Raw genomic sequence first — 17250 nt, forward strand, 5'->3', positions numbered from 1 at the left:
ATATCAATAAGAGCTCCTAGCACTACTAGAAAATAGCTCGTTTCCGACGGAAAAATTATGTCGGAAACACCCCAAAATCCGTCGGAAATGGCATTTCCGACGGAATTATGTCGGAACCGGTTGTCGGAAAAGCCTTTGTAGGAAAAACGGCATCTTCCGACATAAATTCCGTCGGAAACCTTTCTCTGACGAACTTTTCGACGGAATTCCGGTGTCGGAACAGATTTCCTGGCTCCGGAAAAGTCCGTCGCAACTTCAGACCGAATTGTGTCCGTCGGAAAGTTGCGACGGAATTTCCGTTGGAAAATATTTCAATTTTCTTAAAAAAAAAAAAACACGCCGCACCACCAGGGCACGGCGTGTCACCACCTTATCCCCAACTGCAGACCACCAACGCCACTACCCCCACATCAGCCTTACCCTAAACACACCACCACTATCCTCACCCTTACCCGAACCACACCACCACTCACCTTAACCCAAACCAGACCCACCACTTACCCGATCCAGACCCACCCCCTAACCCTAAACGACCATTTCCACCACCCTAACCCACCCAAATCAATATCTACCACCAAAACAAACCCAAATCTACAACAAATCTAGCCATACCACCACCACAAAAAGCCACCACCACCGCCAAAATCCACGAATTTCAACCAAAAAACAAAAAAAAAACCCCACAAAATTCAACCAAAAAAAAAACACAAAATTCAATCAAAAAACAAGATAAAACCACGGATTTCAACCAAAAAAAAACCATGAATTTCAACCAACAACCAAAAATAAATAAATTAAAACCAGTAAACATACCTTAACAACCGAAGCTTCCAATTTCTACCCGAATTTGGTTTAATACGGCTAAATTCGACCCTGAAACCTCTAGATCTAGATATTTCATGGTCGAATTTGACCGTATAAACCATTAATATGACATAGCAAGAGAACCATTAATATGAAATAGCAAGAAATATGGTCGAATTGAGAAAGAGGAGGAGGAAAGAAGATGAGGAGAAAATAAAAAAAATAAAAAAAAAAAGGAGAGAGGAGACCATGAGAACTGAGAAGTGAGGAAGAGGAGAGGAGCAGAAACTCAGAGAAGAGGAGAGGAGAGGAGAGAAGAGGTGGAGTGAGAAGAGAGGCGGAGTGAGAAGAGAGGAGAGAGAAAGAGAAATTAGAATATAAAGAGGGAGGGGCGCCGTTTTTAATTAGGGTTTGGTTTTTTTTTTTTTAAATCCGTCGGAAACTTATAATATTCCGTTGGAAAACACTTAATTTACGACGGAATATTATTTCCGTCGTAAATTTTCGACGGATTTTCGACGAAAATTCTAAAGTCGTTGCAAATTTCCTACGGAAAATAAATCCGTCGGAAATTAAGTGTTTTCCGACGGATTTTCATGTCTGTCGGAACCATTCTGTCGGAATTAGACCTTTTTCTTGTAGTGTAGGTGAATCCCCATATTATTAGTCTCAGCCATTGACAGGATCCTTTTAAGAGATACCCGAGCACTAGAGTCCCCGAGCACTACATCAATATAATGATTAATTATTGTACATATATTGTAGTAAATAATATAAGAACAAATAGAATAATGAAAGAAAAAATAGAGAGTCTAATAATATAGAAATTTAGATAGGTGAGTCGTGGATAACTTTCAGCTCTCCTCAAGACGATCACGCCCTCCAATACAAATCGCAAAAAGTAAACGGCGTGTCGTCCTCAGGATAAAAGCCCAACTTCCATGGATTTGTTGAAAAATAAAAGCACTAAGTCAGATCCCGTGCTATGGACGGTTTTTCACTTTTTGTTACAGAGTATTAATTTAAATATAGTAAATAATTTGGTCCAAAATCTATTTCTTATTTTATTCCAATTCAAGCAACTTAAAATATTTTTTTTATCCTTTAGGTTATATATTGTATTTTTTGTTCAAGCTTTCTTCTATTTTGAACAATGATGGCATATTATTTTTTATTTTGTATTTGATAACTTTTCATTCACTAATTACATTAGTTTGAAAGATATATATTCACTATTTATTAATATATATAATCATTATACATTAAAGGAATTAATATAAAGATATGGTGAGAAATCTAAATTGGTAAATAAATTATTTTATAATTTTTTTTCCTAAATTTTGGGAAAAATATTTACGTATATTCTCTATTATTTTTTTTATTTTTAAAAAAATACTAATACGGACACACTCACACACCATAAATGACACATGTCATTGCCGGTGTTTCTTTTGCTATATAGTTATTGATTGATTGATTATTTGATTAATATATAAAACCAAACATCAAATGGCTCAAATCTTATTCGACGGAATAGCAACATTGTACAACCTTGATGCAATTTAATTAAGGTTGTAGCAACATTATACAACCTTGATGCGATTTAATTAAGGTTGTGGCTCAAATGGCTCAAATCTTATTCAACGGAATAGCAACATTATACAACCTTGGTGAGGGGTGAGCGAAAATTTTGGGTACCAAAATTGGAACTTTAATTGGTTAGGAACTGGTTATAAAGGGATTGCAATATGATCAAGTGGTTTCTTTATTTAGTAATAAAAAGAAGTGGCTAAATTAGTTTCTGTTCCCTATATTTTTTTAACCAAAATTTGTTAGGTACCCAGTTTTGACATATACAAGTATTAATTTAAGTATTACAAGAACATAAAGTATGAGGTTTTTTTTTTTTTTTTTTTTTTTTAATAAATTAATTCATGAAAAATTCTACATGGTGGACTCATGGAATAAAAAATCCTATGTGGAAGAAAACTTTTTTTCAATTCTATCACGTGGCACTTTAGCTTTGAAAAATTAAGCATATATAACAACTCCTTTTTTTTTTTTTTTTTATGACTAACCTTTATAATTAAAATGGTTAACCTCAGGTTTTTCTTTCTAAGGTTATCCATAATAAATACGTATGTTCTTAAAGTTAATATTAAATGGGCTAACCTTTATAATTAAAATGGTTAACGTTATATTTGGGTTTGTTTTCTCCCTATTGACCTATTATTTTCAGTTCAACTAGTCTTAGTTTTTCTCGAGAAGACTGATGGCATGGTCATGCACACATATTGCTCCTAAATTTTCGTGCATGGAGAGATAGAGTAAATAATAAAATACGGAGGGAGTAGTATTATATATTGTGTATTGAGTTTGTGAAGCCCAGCCATATTACTTTTGGGCCAGCCTTAAATGAGTGGACCAAGAGGTGAAAACCATATTCATGTAAATTGCTCCATACATTGGACCCATTTTTTTTTTGTTAATGATAAAGATACGTGACTTAAACTTGAAAATAAAGTGTACCCAAGTAATACTACATACTTCCTCCGTTCTTTTTTACTTGACCCGCTTTGACTTTTATACTATTCACCATCTCTTTCTTTGACCGTCTTTTGTAAATGATATGTAAGGAAAAATATACATATGATATCTTTTTGATTTCGATTCAATAACTACTATCATAATATACAACTTTTATAATTTTTACTTACGAAGAATTAAAGTTATTCATCGTTAAAGTTCTGCGTTGGCAAGCGTGATAAAAGAAACAGGTCAAGTAAAAAAGAATAGAATAAGTATGTTTTAAGCCCAAATAGCATAATTCTACATAAAATTTTGTACATAAGTAATATAGACAATATTGAGAGAGTGTGAGATAGCTCAAGTGGTTAGAGCTTTCCTCCCATTTCTAGGTGATCATGGGATCGATTCTCACCCCGTCCTTGTGGCTCTCTAAACACCAAAAAAAAAATATATATATATATATAGACAATATTGACTGCCATAGCCATTGATGATAAATCATAGCGTATTACTAACTTGAGCCCAATACAAATAATAATTAATTCAGACAAATAACTTGATCGGAGTAACTCATTTGTCACAATTTCGTTATACTATCTTGCTTTATAAGGGAAAAACAATGTGAATCTAGATCGAGTAAATAACTAATTAGAATTCAAATAAACTTAGCTTGATGATCAACTTATCATGATTAGGAAACTAGTATTAATCCTAGCATACTTTAATTTATTTTGTTGAGTTAAAGGTGGATTAGTTAATAATTCACACAAATTAGTTGGTGGGTTTGAATTGGTCGAACTCTTACTTTGCTTCTAATTGAGAAAATGTAACCCTTGCCAAAGTAAAAGGACCAATTGAGATATGAAAGCTATGCATATATACTATATACTTTTCTTCTTTGATGCCCACATGATTGTAGACAAGGAATGCAACAATCTAAGGAATATTTTTCTTAATTAACTAACTCAAAATCAAGCAATTAACCACTATGCTCTTATTAATATTTAGTGCATGCATAAGTTGGGTATACACTACAATTAGTGCATGATATATGCCTAATTAGTGCCATTGTGTGCTCATTCCTAACCCAAACCACCATCCTCATCTCCAACAACATTGCACAACATAGGGATAAAATCGTCCATTATATAAAAAATGTTTTAGCACGTGTTCTTTTTATCCTTATTTAAAAAAACTGATTAACAAGGTTAAACACTAGTTTATATAAGTAGAATATGTATGTATTGACTAGCAATATGAGAAAGATAATATATCAGCTAGCTTATTAGATGTATTATGGCGAGCATGTATTGACTTTTCAGATTGACTAAGCATGTATTGACTTTTCAGATCGAATAGGTATGTATGTACTGTTAGTTAGTCTAATTATTGTTGGTGAGAGAATAGCTAGGTCACTCAAACATGATCCATTATTACGCATAAGAGGGAAACACATGCAACATTATGATTAGAACCTAAAATGGAGTATATAAGAGAGAAGGTGGAATTGTAGTTGCTTCCTTTGTCCATTTATATATATATAGTACAAATTTAATTCTTTGCTGCCACAAAAAGCTGTAATGTAAGTGATCACTCAACTCAGCCTTTTTTTTTTACCCATTTCGATTAAGATATGGTGCTGATTCCAATTAAATCTAACCGATCCCATGAAAACCATTACTATAAAGTAGTAATCCGTACAATCTATAATGTTTAGGTATATATTGGATATTTTGCACCATGTATATGTATATTTAAACAATGTTTTTTTTAGCTAAACTAAAGGAATGTGTTGTATTATTCACTTGATTTTTTACTTATGTGAATTTATTTAAATTTATATGAATTTTTAGAGCTCATTTAGCATTAATTTGAAATTGGATCGGATAACTTGTATTTAAGTTAGTGAAAAGGTCAACCTACCCTAGAAAATAAGGTAAATGATGTTTTGATAAAGTCTCAATTTATTTTTTCACTAAAACAAGTTTTCGGTCATAGATATGCCATGAATTTACAATCAATATAAATAAATAAATATATATATATATATATATATATATATATATATATATATATATATATATATAAGGGGAGGCTCTCGTGAGAATTTTTCTTATATGCGAATTTTTCTTATGTGAGAACACTCTTTGTGCTCTAAATTTTTACTCGTATGTTCTAAATTTTAAATCTGATGTTCTAAACTTTTCCTTAGGTGTTCTAAATTAAATCAAATGTTTTAATTTAGTACTCACATGTTCTAAACCATAAATTAGTTAAGTTTTATGTCATAAATTTTAAATAACTTGTTCTAAAATTTTAACTTATATGTTCTAAATTTTAAAACATGTGTTCTAAGATTTTTAATATATTTTTCCAATTTTAAAGCGTATGTTCTATTTTTTTACACGTATGTTCTAAATTCTTTACTCACCCTTTCTATATTCTAAATTTTTATTCACATGTTCATAATCTTAAATCAGATGTTCTAAATTTTACTTATATATTTAAAATTTCATAAAGCAGGTTTTATAAATTTTTAATCACTTGTTCTAATTCTTAAATCAGATGTTCTAAATATATTACTCACACAACACAGATGTTCTAAATTATTACTCATATGTTCAGAATTTTAATTTGAGTCACATGTTCTAAATTTTAACTCGCATGTTCTAAATTTTTACTCACGTGTTCTAAATTATAGATCATTTCTCATATAAGTATGAATTCTCACATATGGACCTATTCTCATCGGATCCCTCCCCTATATATATATATATATATATGTATAAAATTATATACCATTCATACATTACTAACACATTGTTTAAGTATGTTAAACAATGTTAAAATATTCATCTATCATATATTAATATCAGTATATAATCCATACATGTAATAAAAAAACTGACAAATTTTATCAGACATCTTAAAAATGTAGACGTACGTAAATAGAGTAGTAATTTCAAAGACAGTCACCAAATACTACTAAAATGTGAAGAGAAGGGAACAAGAGTATGTGACAAGATCTAAAATTAGTTGCTGGTCAGGGTCTTTACTATGTAGTTGAGCAAGATCTAGTCCAACTACCACAGCTAAGACATCCAAGTCGATCTAAGTGTTGAGTAAAGCTTATGAATTAATTTATCAAGAGCATGCTTTATTATTAATGCAAACTCACTAATCATTTGACTTTAATCCTTTTTTTACCTGCTTCCTAAAGCCTAACCAACTAATCAAGTAATTAAAAGTTTAGAATTCTTTATTAAATTAATTACTAGTAAAAATTAATAATAATCTAAGCTATGTTTAATCTTCTGAGATATTTAATTTAATTTAAGTTAATTTGTAGGGCGTGTAACATACTTCATCCGTTTCTTTTTAGTTGACATGTTTCTTTAGTGACGTTTGTCAATGCACAACTTCAACCATTCTTATATTTAATTACTGATAAGCAAAAATTATGAAGAGTTGATATTTTGAAAATATATATCGTGACGAATCTAACAAGATCTCATATGAGTACATGACTATATTTTTAATTATAGATAAAGCATAAAACACGGTAAAAAAAGAGTGTATAACTAGTGCTAAAATCAAAACGTCTCAACTAAAAAAACGAATGTACTCCTAGTATATAAATAAAATTATCAGTGTCAGCAAAATAATATACTTTTTGCTGAAATAAAGCCGGTGTAGAGGGTTCTGTCTTCACATGGCAAAAAGTCACTTGAGCATTGATCCATATATTAGCTAATAGCTAGTAGTAACTGACAGTTCAACTATACATTTTTAGATTATCTTCTTCAATTCTGTAGTTGGTGAACTTTTATGCAACTGTTGATCCATAAGTGTTTATAAATACGAGTAGTAAGTTATGTTTTCTAGTTAAGAAATGGTAAAATCACGTACAAACTAATGAAACTACGACGTAATATGATATTTGTGTTTAGTCAAAATAATTAATGGTTTAATTATGTAGTTTAGAAGATTATACGGATCATATCGGATGTAGTTCTTGTGTGGTTTAGATTAACTTACGGATGTAGCTCTAATTCACACCATTTTATTTGATTTTGAGGAGAATGCATCTGAAAGCAACTTCTTCCACTTCTCACTCCTTTAATCTAATATTTATTGGCGGATTCCATAAATATTATCGTCTTGTGTGTGACTGGTCGTACCATGTGACCACTTATAAAATAATAAAGTAATCCCTGTAATAGTGATCAAGTAATCCTTGTAACATTGACCGAGTAACGAACTTCTATAACACCGACGAAGTAACCCCTTTAACACTGACCAAGTAACCCCTATTATACTAACGAAGTAATCCATATATTGGATGACCACATCGTATGACCAGTTAATATAAGACTTTGTGTTTCTCATTTATTCTCACTAAACATATAAATCTAAGTTAAAAAGTACTTCACATACATACTCGACTTCTCTCTACTTCATTTGATAGAATTCTAGATTTGACTTAATTACTTACCTATTTATTTTAATTGAAAACATATATTTATACTAATACTATGACAACTAATAATTAATCACCATTATCATTATCAATTTGAACCTAATTAAAGAGTAATTAACATACATAATGGTGGTTCTAGGGTCAGATAATGGATGGTGACAGTACTTGTACTAGGAAGCTAAGCTAAGTGATCAGTTTTGAGTGCTTAAGCAAGAGAGCATACTTTTTACTTGTATTATTATTAATGAACTTTTTTTTTTTTTTTTTAAAAAAGCCAAAGTAGAAATATGCGTATCTTAATTATATTATGTCTGTATTAATAATAATATTATGGGAAAACTATATATTATAATATAAAGCAAATATATAACAGGGTGGTACCATTCTTTAGTTGGAAGTAGTAGTAGCTAACAAGTATAAGTGAGTCTTTAATTGGAGCATCTTTTTGCTTGCGAGGTAACCACCTACAACCTTTACTCATAAGTGAAGTATCTAGCCAATTGATGGACCAACTTTGCCATGTTATCATGCACATTTTCATCCCAACTTTTTATTTGCACCATTTTAACATGTGCAAATGATACATGCAGTATGAAATAGGAATGTGAAAGATACTAGCTAATAGCTACTTGCTACTATGTTTAGTAAAGACGATTACAGATTGGAGTAGCATGTATATGTATTTTAGAGGCGAAGACTACTTTTAATTCCATCTTTCCTCGCTACTAAAAGGCATGATCGACTAACCAAATCTCACTTGATGATTTTAATATGAAAGTAAAATTAAACGGAATAATATATAACAAGTGACAAATATGTGGCCATAGAGTGATCTTAAAAAGTTAAAATGGGTAATATCAAGAATTGATTACATTGATTAAAGCATGATTTTATCGTGAATTCACAACAAGAATATCTTTTTGAAACACTATACTAATAGCTAACATTAGTATGAACGGAAAAAGATACTCATTTCGTTCTAGAAAATAACTTAATGTCATAGCCAATATAAAACAATGGAGGAATCTAATTACCAATTCATAGTACAATCAATGATGAGGGTGTTAAAATAATATGGTAAGAATCTAATGAAATGATTAATTTAACAAACTTGTTATATACTATACGTATTAATTAGTCACACATATAGAATCCACTAAATTAATTTACTACTTATAACTTAAAATTTGGATAATCAGTCACACCGGCCATTAAGCTAGCTTAGACATGAATGCACAATTGCACATGTAATTTAGAGAACATGTTGGCTTTAACACCAATTACATGTAACATGTTCTTCTCTCTAATCACCTTGATGCTATCTTTAATTTATTAATTCATTCAATTAAATTTTTGAAGGGCACCTTGATGGTTCTTGCTGTTCCCTCCTTTGCATCAATACTCAAAAGTAACAACAAAATTGGATGGGAAAATATTTAGTGGTTGACAAATTACAACTCAACCGTCCTACTAAGTTGCCGACGGCTAAATTTTTTAGCACACATCAGTCGTTGTAGCAATAGTCAATTAATTAATACATTTATCAACCAGTGATTGAAAATATACATAGAATATTTTCTGTTTTTTGGTGAAGTAGTGAATATGCTATGCTCGACTCGACTTGGTAAGATTTGAACCAAGCTTAGATCGAGATTATAGTGTTCCATCATATCATACCCTTTCAACATCTTAGAGGATGTTATGTAGGGATATATTCATAATTAATAATTACGTTTAGACATCATATATATATATAACCATAAAGTAAAGTTCTAGTAAGTGTTAGATGCTTACGTGAGGTCATTTTCGTTATGGACAATATATTGTACACATACTCATCCCAAATGTTTGAAGTAACTCAACTTAATTTTGTTAATGTAGGAGGGACAATGTATGGTTGGTAAGTGGTTACCAATTTAGAACACGAAAAATGTCACATTTCTTTTTAGCGTCCTTTCAATTTACAAAATAAAAAAAGCTCCTAATATTATTATTGTTATTATTATATAGAAATTATGAGTAGTATTTGGTGTTGTTGGTGGTACAGACGAATATATATAAATTATACGAAGTATATATATATATATATATATATAAAAAAAAAAAAAATATATATATATATATATATATATATATATTTTGAAAAACATCATTAATATTAAAATATTTTATATTTTAAATTATAAACTTTCGTTAAAAATTACCAATTAAATAATCTGAATTAATTAGTTTTTGAAAACGTAGGAAAAAAAAGGGTGAAACAATTCATTTGAATAATTATCACCCTTTATCCAGATTTAAAAAAAGGTTTTATTTGTGATAAATAATAAATAGAGGCTCCTTTTACAATCTGTGATACTATGTAAATAATAAACTTATGCTCTATCCAATTAGAGAGCTCTAATAACACGTACATGGTTGCTTTTGTATCCTCGGTATAACCCTATTATCATTGAAGTAAAAACTAGGCGAAAGGATCAACACTTCCTAAGTATATAACATTATTACTCTATACATCTGTTCCTGAAAGTTTGACTCAACTATTCATATGGTCAAAACAATATAAATTTGACCGTATTTTATGGAATTAAAAGAAAGATATTAGCTTGTGACATTGAGCTTCTTAGATTTGTCTCCACGTATGTATATTTTTAAAATATTAGCTTTATATGAAGTATTAGTGTATTATATTCACTTATGTATATAATAGAAGACATTAATGGTCAAAGTCGCATGTAAAAGACCATACAAAGGTAAGGAAATTGAACTTCTAAAACCGAGGGAGCATGTATGATGCATGTTGCTTCATATTATATATAGTTAAAATAAAGGCATATAACAGTATAATGATGCTAAGTAGTATAAATTGGTTGAAGCAGCTGAAAAAAGTTTGACAAAGGCAGTGGACCAGAGTATAGAGAGAGGGCAGCAGCTTTGGCTAAGTAAGGTTGGTGGACAAGGGTGACAAGTTAGTACAGTGAAAATGAGCTAACATGCATGTGTTCATGTCTATTTCTATTTCTTAAAGTATCTTATTAAACCTCTTAACTATTAGACAGCTTGTATACTCATATCATATTGTAACTCTCTACTTGATTTTTTCTGTTTAGAAGATGGTAATCATCAGATTCACTTCACAACAAGCAAGCAACTATCAATGATCTTTTAATTGAATAAATAAATATCATTAGATAATGTACTATGTCGTACTAGAGTAAGTTGTATATAAACGGGTTACAATATAAGGAGACCGGTTAATTGGTGACTATATCTCTGTTGTAGATAGAGTAACTTGATTCGTGCTTATGATATGAGGTGATGACCTTCTACTATATATAGGGAGTGAATTGAACTATGCTGTTGCATAAACGCGCTCTATAAAAAGTGTTTAAGTTCCATTTGACGATTTCATGAATTCGAGTGTGACAAGATTTTGATGGTAATTAAATGGATCATTGCCTTGAAGTTACAGAATGTAAATACTATACAAACATTTATGAAAGATTTTACTTAATTAATGAATTGAAATCAATCATCCAATAAACTTGTGTCCTATATAGTACAAGAGATTCAATTTTGAAGAGGCTATATCCGTTAACCATTATCTTTGTAAAGAACTAAAGATAACAAGAATAAGTGTTTAGCAAGAGTTTGAGCTACCTTAATTATTTTATTGCAAGTTAAGAAGCTTATTTAATTTCTCTAAATCCGCGTATACATTCCTTCAAGTTTAGAGTTTAGGAAGATTCCGATATATACAACCTTAGGGTCTGTTATCTTACGTTGTTCAGTTAAGTTCAGTTCAGTTCAGTGCAACTCAGTTCAGTTCAGTTCAGTTCCTAATTTCCTTCTCTTATAAAATATTCAGTTCAGTTCAGTTTAGCTCATTTCAGTTCAATTTAGCTCATTTCAGTTCAGTTCAGTTCAGCTGAGTTCAGTCAATGAGAACAAGCCCTTATGTGTATTGTCAGAAAGTAATTAACTGTTCATGTGTTCGTTGAAACAATCAAGTTGAGCTATCCGCAAGGTCAATAAGAATCGGTTATAAGATAACTATTTTTGTAGAGGATCTAATCCCATTTATCTTTTAATTGGATGTTGGAAACTCACTAGCTACTTAAGAAGGTGTTGAATTTTGAAACCAAACTATTCTTATTTAGATCCGTATTTCATATTTGTTGTTAAACAAACACGTTGAGCAAAGAGGTTAGGGTGATTTTAAGCCACACTTTTAAGGCTACTATAGGGAGTTTGGGACAGATACTCACCAATTTAATTAGATAAGATAGATCAAACTAGAATTACAACTTTCAATATTCCAACCAATACCATTAACTTCATATAATTACGAGTGACTAATTCCTCTTAAAAGTATTCCACACTTCAATTTATTCCAATATACTTGATAGCATGTTTATATTCGTATTAATTTTCTTTTTGCCGACTTGACTAATGAGTAATGACCGTGTGTTTATGTTTATACTTCTCCCGTTCCTAAATGACCGTATGTTTATGTTTGTACTTCTTCCATTCCTAAAAGATTGTTACATTTGAAATATCTTGATTAAAGATTCAAGGCCATGCATACATACTTATAATTATTAATTTTACATAATTAATTATGCTAAATACTAAAGTAGAATAATATTTTACATATGAACCGATCATGGAGTAATATTATAAGTGATTGAGTATATGATACTCATGTGTAGGGAAAATTATTACTTAGAAATATAAATGAACCGAGATACAATAATTATTTAAAATCAATAATAATTCCTTATAAAAAAAAGAAAATCCATCACTAAATCACCTACATCGAAGGGCTACTATATACTAAGGGTTTGTTCTCATTTACTGAACTGAGCTGAAGTGAACTGAACTGAGTGGAGCTGAACTGAATTGAATTGGGTAGAGCTGAACTGAACTGAACTGAATATTTTATGAGAAAAGAAAATTAAAAACTGAACTGAACTAAACTAAACTGATTGAAATTAAACTAAAAATTAGTTGAAGAGAATAGGTCCTAATGATAAAAAAAAAATGCAAAACTTGTGAATGTCATGGTAACAAACACAAAATTAATTGGCTGACACCTATAAATCTCTTGACCACTCAACCAAGTCCAAATAAAGTAAGTATGAAATTAAATTAAAATACAACTTCTTGATATTCTAAATAAGAAATAAATGTAAATGATGAAATGATAATGTTTTTCTTAATTTTTTTTCCCTTTTCTTAATTGGTACAATAAATGCCAAAAAAATAGTTAAATAGTAAGCTTGCTTAGTTGCAAATCAAAGTGTAAAAAAATAGTATAGCCGTTAGTTTTGAGTAGCTAGCTTAGCTAGGTTCCCCAACCACATAGGATCAATCCACATACACTCTAAAGTCTCAACTATACTCAATTACTCAACTCGCTTTAAAATCTTTTTCGTCTTAACCCAAATCCTGACATACAATTACAACATATGAGCTAGTAAAAATAAGTCAAATATATAATTATTTTTCCAATTTGATATAAGTAAATCATATCCATTATATAAAACGGGAACGGATCGGATCCGTTTTACGATCCGTTCCCAAACTTTTGGATCATATACACTTAAGAAAAATGGCGAAAGATGGTGAGAAGAGACACGTGCAGCTTCCATAACACTCCTTCCCGCTTTTCTCTTTTTATCTTTGCTTCCATGCATGGATTTCTCCCCCCACCAAATTTAGTACTACTTATTTAGTACTAGTAGAGCTATAAACTAGCTTAATTTTTAGAGAGAAAAAACATATATATGAAGAGTAGAAATTCTTGCTCAGCAACTAAAACCACACAATAAAGTAAAAACTAAAACTACCCTTTTTTTTTTTTGCTCTTTCAATTTTTGATTTGTTTCCTCAATTTTCAACTACCCAATAGCTAATTAGTGAGAGAAAGTTCATAATCTAGAGAGAGAATTTTTTTTAAAAAAAAATGGGGAAAAATTATGTGTAAATATTTCTACTCAAAACAAAAAAAAAAAAAAAAAAGCTCCTCTTTTTTTGCATCAGTAGTTCAGATCTTAAACTTGCTCAAAAACAGCAACTTCCCTCTCCTACTTTCACCTCCTTCTCCTAACTCCAACTAAATAAAAAACCCATCATTTTTAAACTCAAATTTCATCAAAGATTCAAACTTTCCTCTGTTTTTTCACAAAAAAACTTCTAAATTTCACTTTTTTGTTAGTTTTTGTAATGGAAGAGCAAAAAAATAAGCATATTTGCAAGTTTTGTAAGAAGAGTTTTCCTTGTGGAAGATCATTAGGAGGTCATATAAGGTCTCATTTACCAAAACCAGGGTATGAACTTAGAGAGAATCCAAAGAAAACATGGAGATCAGTAGCAGCAGCTGATCATGAGGATCACACTATGAATTCTTCCTTTTCTTCTTCTTCGAACGAGACTGGAAACCCGAAATCAAGCAAGATTAGTAGTCAGAATCAGGGGAAAAGATCAAGTTTTGGAAGAAATAATTCTCAGTCTTCTGTTTCTGAGGTGGTTGAAGCAGAGCAAGAAGAACAAGAAGAGGTTGTTGTTGCAATGTGTTTGATCATGTTGTCTAGAGATGTAGGATCTTGGGGTGATGTTTCTTCCTCTTTCGCCGCGGCTGCGACTGCTGCTGCTGATCAGGGGAGTAACAGCAAGAATAGAAGGAGAAGAAGAGAGAAAGTTCAGGGGAATGTCTCTGTTTCTGCTGACAAAAATTCTGAATCTGCAGTTTCTGGGTATCAGCAAAAAGGGCTGAAATTGAAGGAAATTGAAGTTAATATTACTGGGTTTGGATCAAATGATCAAAACAGCAAGTTTTCTGAGAGTAAGAAGAAGAGAGAAAAGATTGATCATGTTGGTAAAAGTATAAAGATGGAATCTTTAGCTTCTGGGTTTGTTAAAGATAGTGTAAAAATGAAGGAATATGATGTTTTGGAAAATGGGTTTATGTCAAATGATCAAAACAAGCAATCTTCTGAGAGTAAGAGAAAGATTAATGCTCAATCATCAGCTTCTGGGTTTGTCAAAAAATCGTCAAAAATCGTGGAATTTGAGGTTTCTGAACATGGGATTTCTTCATATGACCAAAAAAGCAGTGATCATGAAATATTTGATTCAGAATTTTACAGCAGTATGAGTAAAAGGAGCAAATTTGAGTGTACTACTTGTAACAAAGTATTCCACTCTTATCAAGCTTTAGGGGGTCATAAAGCTAGTCACAAGAAGCATGGTGTAGGAGGTAAATGTTCTCCTCCCTTTCCAAAGCTCGGGCCTGAGACCGACATCGGTGGCAACGACATCGTTTTATCTCCTGATCCTAGGCAGCAACCCCAATCCCAACCCCAACAACAACACGAGCTAGTTCCCGAGGTTGGGGCTATTATTGGATCATCGCCGTCTAAGAAAGTTGTGAATAAACATGAGTGTCCGATATGTTATCGAGTTTTTCCATCAGGACAAGCACTAGGAGGGCACAAAAGGTCACATTTACTAGTAACATCTAATGGTGATACTAATAGCAAAATTACTGAGGCGAAAATCAATAATCACATTCATCAAACTAGTAGAATTGATGATGTGGTTGAAAGATTATCAAGCATGGAAAGTACTAGAGATTTGCTTGATCTTAATTTTCCTCCTGCACCAGCACACGACGAAACGACTATGACTACGACAACGACCACGACTACTACCGTTACTACTACTACTAGCAGTAGTACTTCACTAGTTGGGTTCATCAAGCCATATTGGTGTGTTGAAAGCTCTCAAAAGCACGAGTCTTTATTGGGATTAATCTCAAATTGATTTATTATTATGATTCATATAGTTTATAGTATAATGTTTAAGGATTTCAATTATTCAAGAGTGTACAGATTTATGGCATACTTTCGCCATCGATTCATTCATTATTCGAGTTTGTATTAAAGAAATTCAAAATTGGCCAAGTGTTGCACTCTTTTTTTTTTCATTTCTTTTCTTACAATCAATATAGACCTTGTGTACTTTGTTGATCAAGTGAAAAGAGACAAAAGGTGAATTGCATTAATGATAATATCATCTAACTTGTGAATGTCATACTACATAACAATACTCCAATTGCTATATACTAACTTTTAAAATCTTACATCAAAGTTGATTTGTACTATTATCAAGAGCAGTCTACACTATAGTATCATGTGATATACTGATAAGAGACAGTAATCTCGCCTAAAAATTAGGAACTGAACTGAACTGAAATTAAGCTGAAAAGAACAGGTTACAACAGGTATATCTGTACAGACTTGGAGATTCAACAAGCTATAAAAGGTAACGAGTACATAATCGATTCATGGTGTGGTAATAATAATACTTCCTTGCTATGGAAGATAAATAAGTGTGGTGTTGAAAGTTGTAGTGTATTAAAAAGAAAGAACTAACTAACAAAAAAAAAAAAAAAAAAAAAAAAAGTAGTAGTAATAGTAATAGTAGTAGAGGAAGTAGAAAAAGAGAAGTAAAGCAAATAAATTGAAATAGTTAAGTAGTGTACACAAAGATAGCATGTGAGCATAGGGGTGGTTGTGTAGTCATCACCTACCTTATACATGACAACCCATCTCACTTCTCTCCTTTGCTCTCTTATTATACTTTTAGATAGCATGCAACTTGTGCTAGGTGTTTTCTTAGTAATCACCAAGCTCATTGGAAACATTATTTCTACTTTTTATTATTATTAGGACCACCATTTTTTTTTAATTATGAGCTCTAATTACTTACTAATGAGGTTGACAAGCTAACACCTAATAAATCAAACTTAAGTAAGTAACTCATCATTATTAATTGATTACTCTCCTCATCTAAGTTACATTACTAATTACTATTTGTACTAGGTTGGGTGAGAATGAAGCTTAGGGTTTAATCTTTAAGGATTAGTTTCGAGTTGGGCCGAGATTAACTACTCTTTGCTTCAAATTTAGTACTAGTAATTACTTGTTACAATTAGCATTTCATATTAGTGTATAGTTTAATTATGTCAATGTTTCAAGGATTAGCAAATGGTAGATTTTTTAACCAAAGTTTTATGGCATTTGTAGGCAAAGTGGTTGCTTCACTTGCTCTACTTGTTTAGTTGCTTGTGGACGGTGGTAGTTACTTTCAGTATTTATTTATGGCGTTATTTATGCTAGTTTCTTTTGTATTTTTATGTAAAAAAATAAAATAAAAACACCCTTTAATGGCTTGATAAAGGGGAGTAAGGACTAAGTTTCAAAGTATAGACATTATGATTCGAAAACTTAGCTACTTTATGTGAACATAAGGAAATATGTGCTCATTTAGTTGGCAAAGTCATTGGAAAAGTGTATCCCATTAGACCTTGTTCGGCAAAAGTAGTTGTTATTAGGTGTTATAGTAGCTGTTAGCTGTTGTACATAACAAAA

The 17250-nt window shown here is 31.1% G+C and overlaps 1 protein-coding gene across 1 annotated transcript; it reads left to right on the forward strand.

Moving 5' to 3' along the window:
• Positions 1-13383: 13383 nt before the first annotated feature.
• On the forward strand, positions 13384-16281 carry LOC110700671 (zinc finger protein ZAT4-like). The gene has a single exon (XM_021878249.1). It carries the CDS (start codon positions 14042-14044, stop codon positions 15638-15640), a length of 1599 nt encoding a protein of 532 aa, XP_021733941.1. The 5' UTR covers positions 13384-14041; the 3' UTR covers positions 15641-16281.
• The last annotated feature ends 969 nt before the right edge of the window (positions 16282-17250 follow it).

The sequence above is a fragment of the Chenopodium quinoa genome, unplaced genomic scaffold (assembly GCF_001683475.1).
Source record: "Chenopodium quinoa cultivar QQ74 unplaced genomic scaffold, ASM168347v1, whole genome shotgun sequence".
Lineage (NCBI taxonomy): Eukaryota > Viridiplantae > Streptophyta > Magnoliopsida > Caryophyllales > Amaranthaceae > Chenopodium > Chenopodium quinoa.

What these genes read in the sequence shown, in the direction of transcription:
- LOC110700671 (XM_021878249.1), top strand. Translation starts at nt 14,042, where the DNA reads ATGGAAGAGCAAAAAAATAAGCATATTTGCAAGTTTTGTAAGAAGAGT.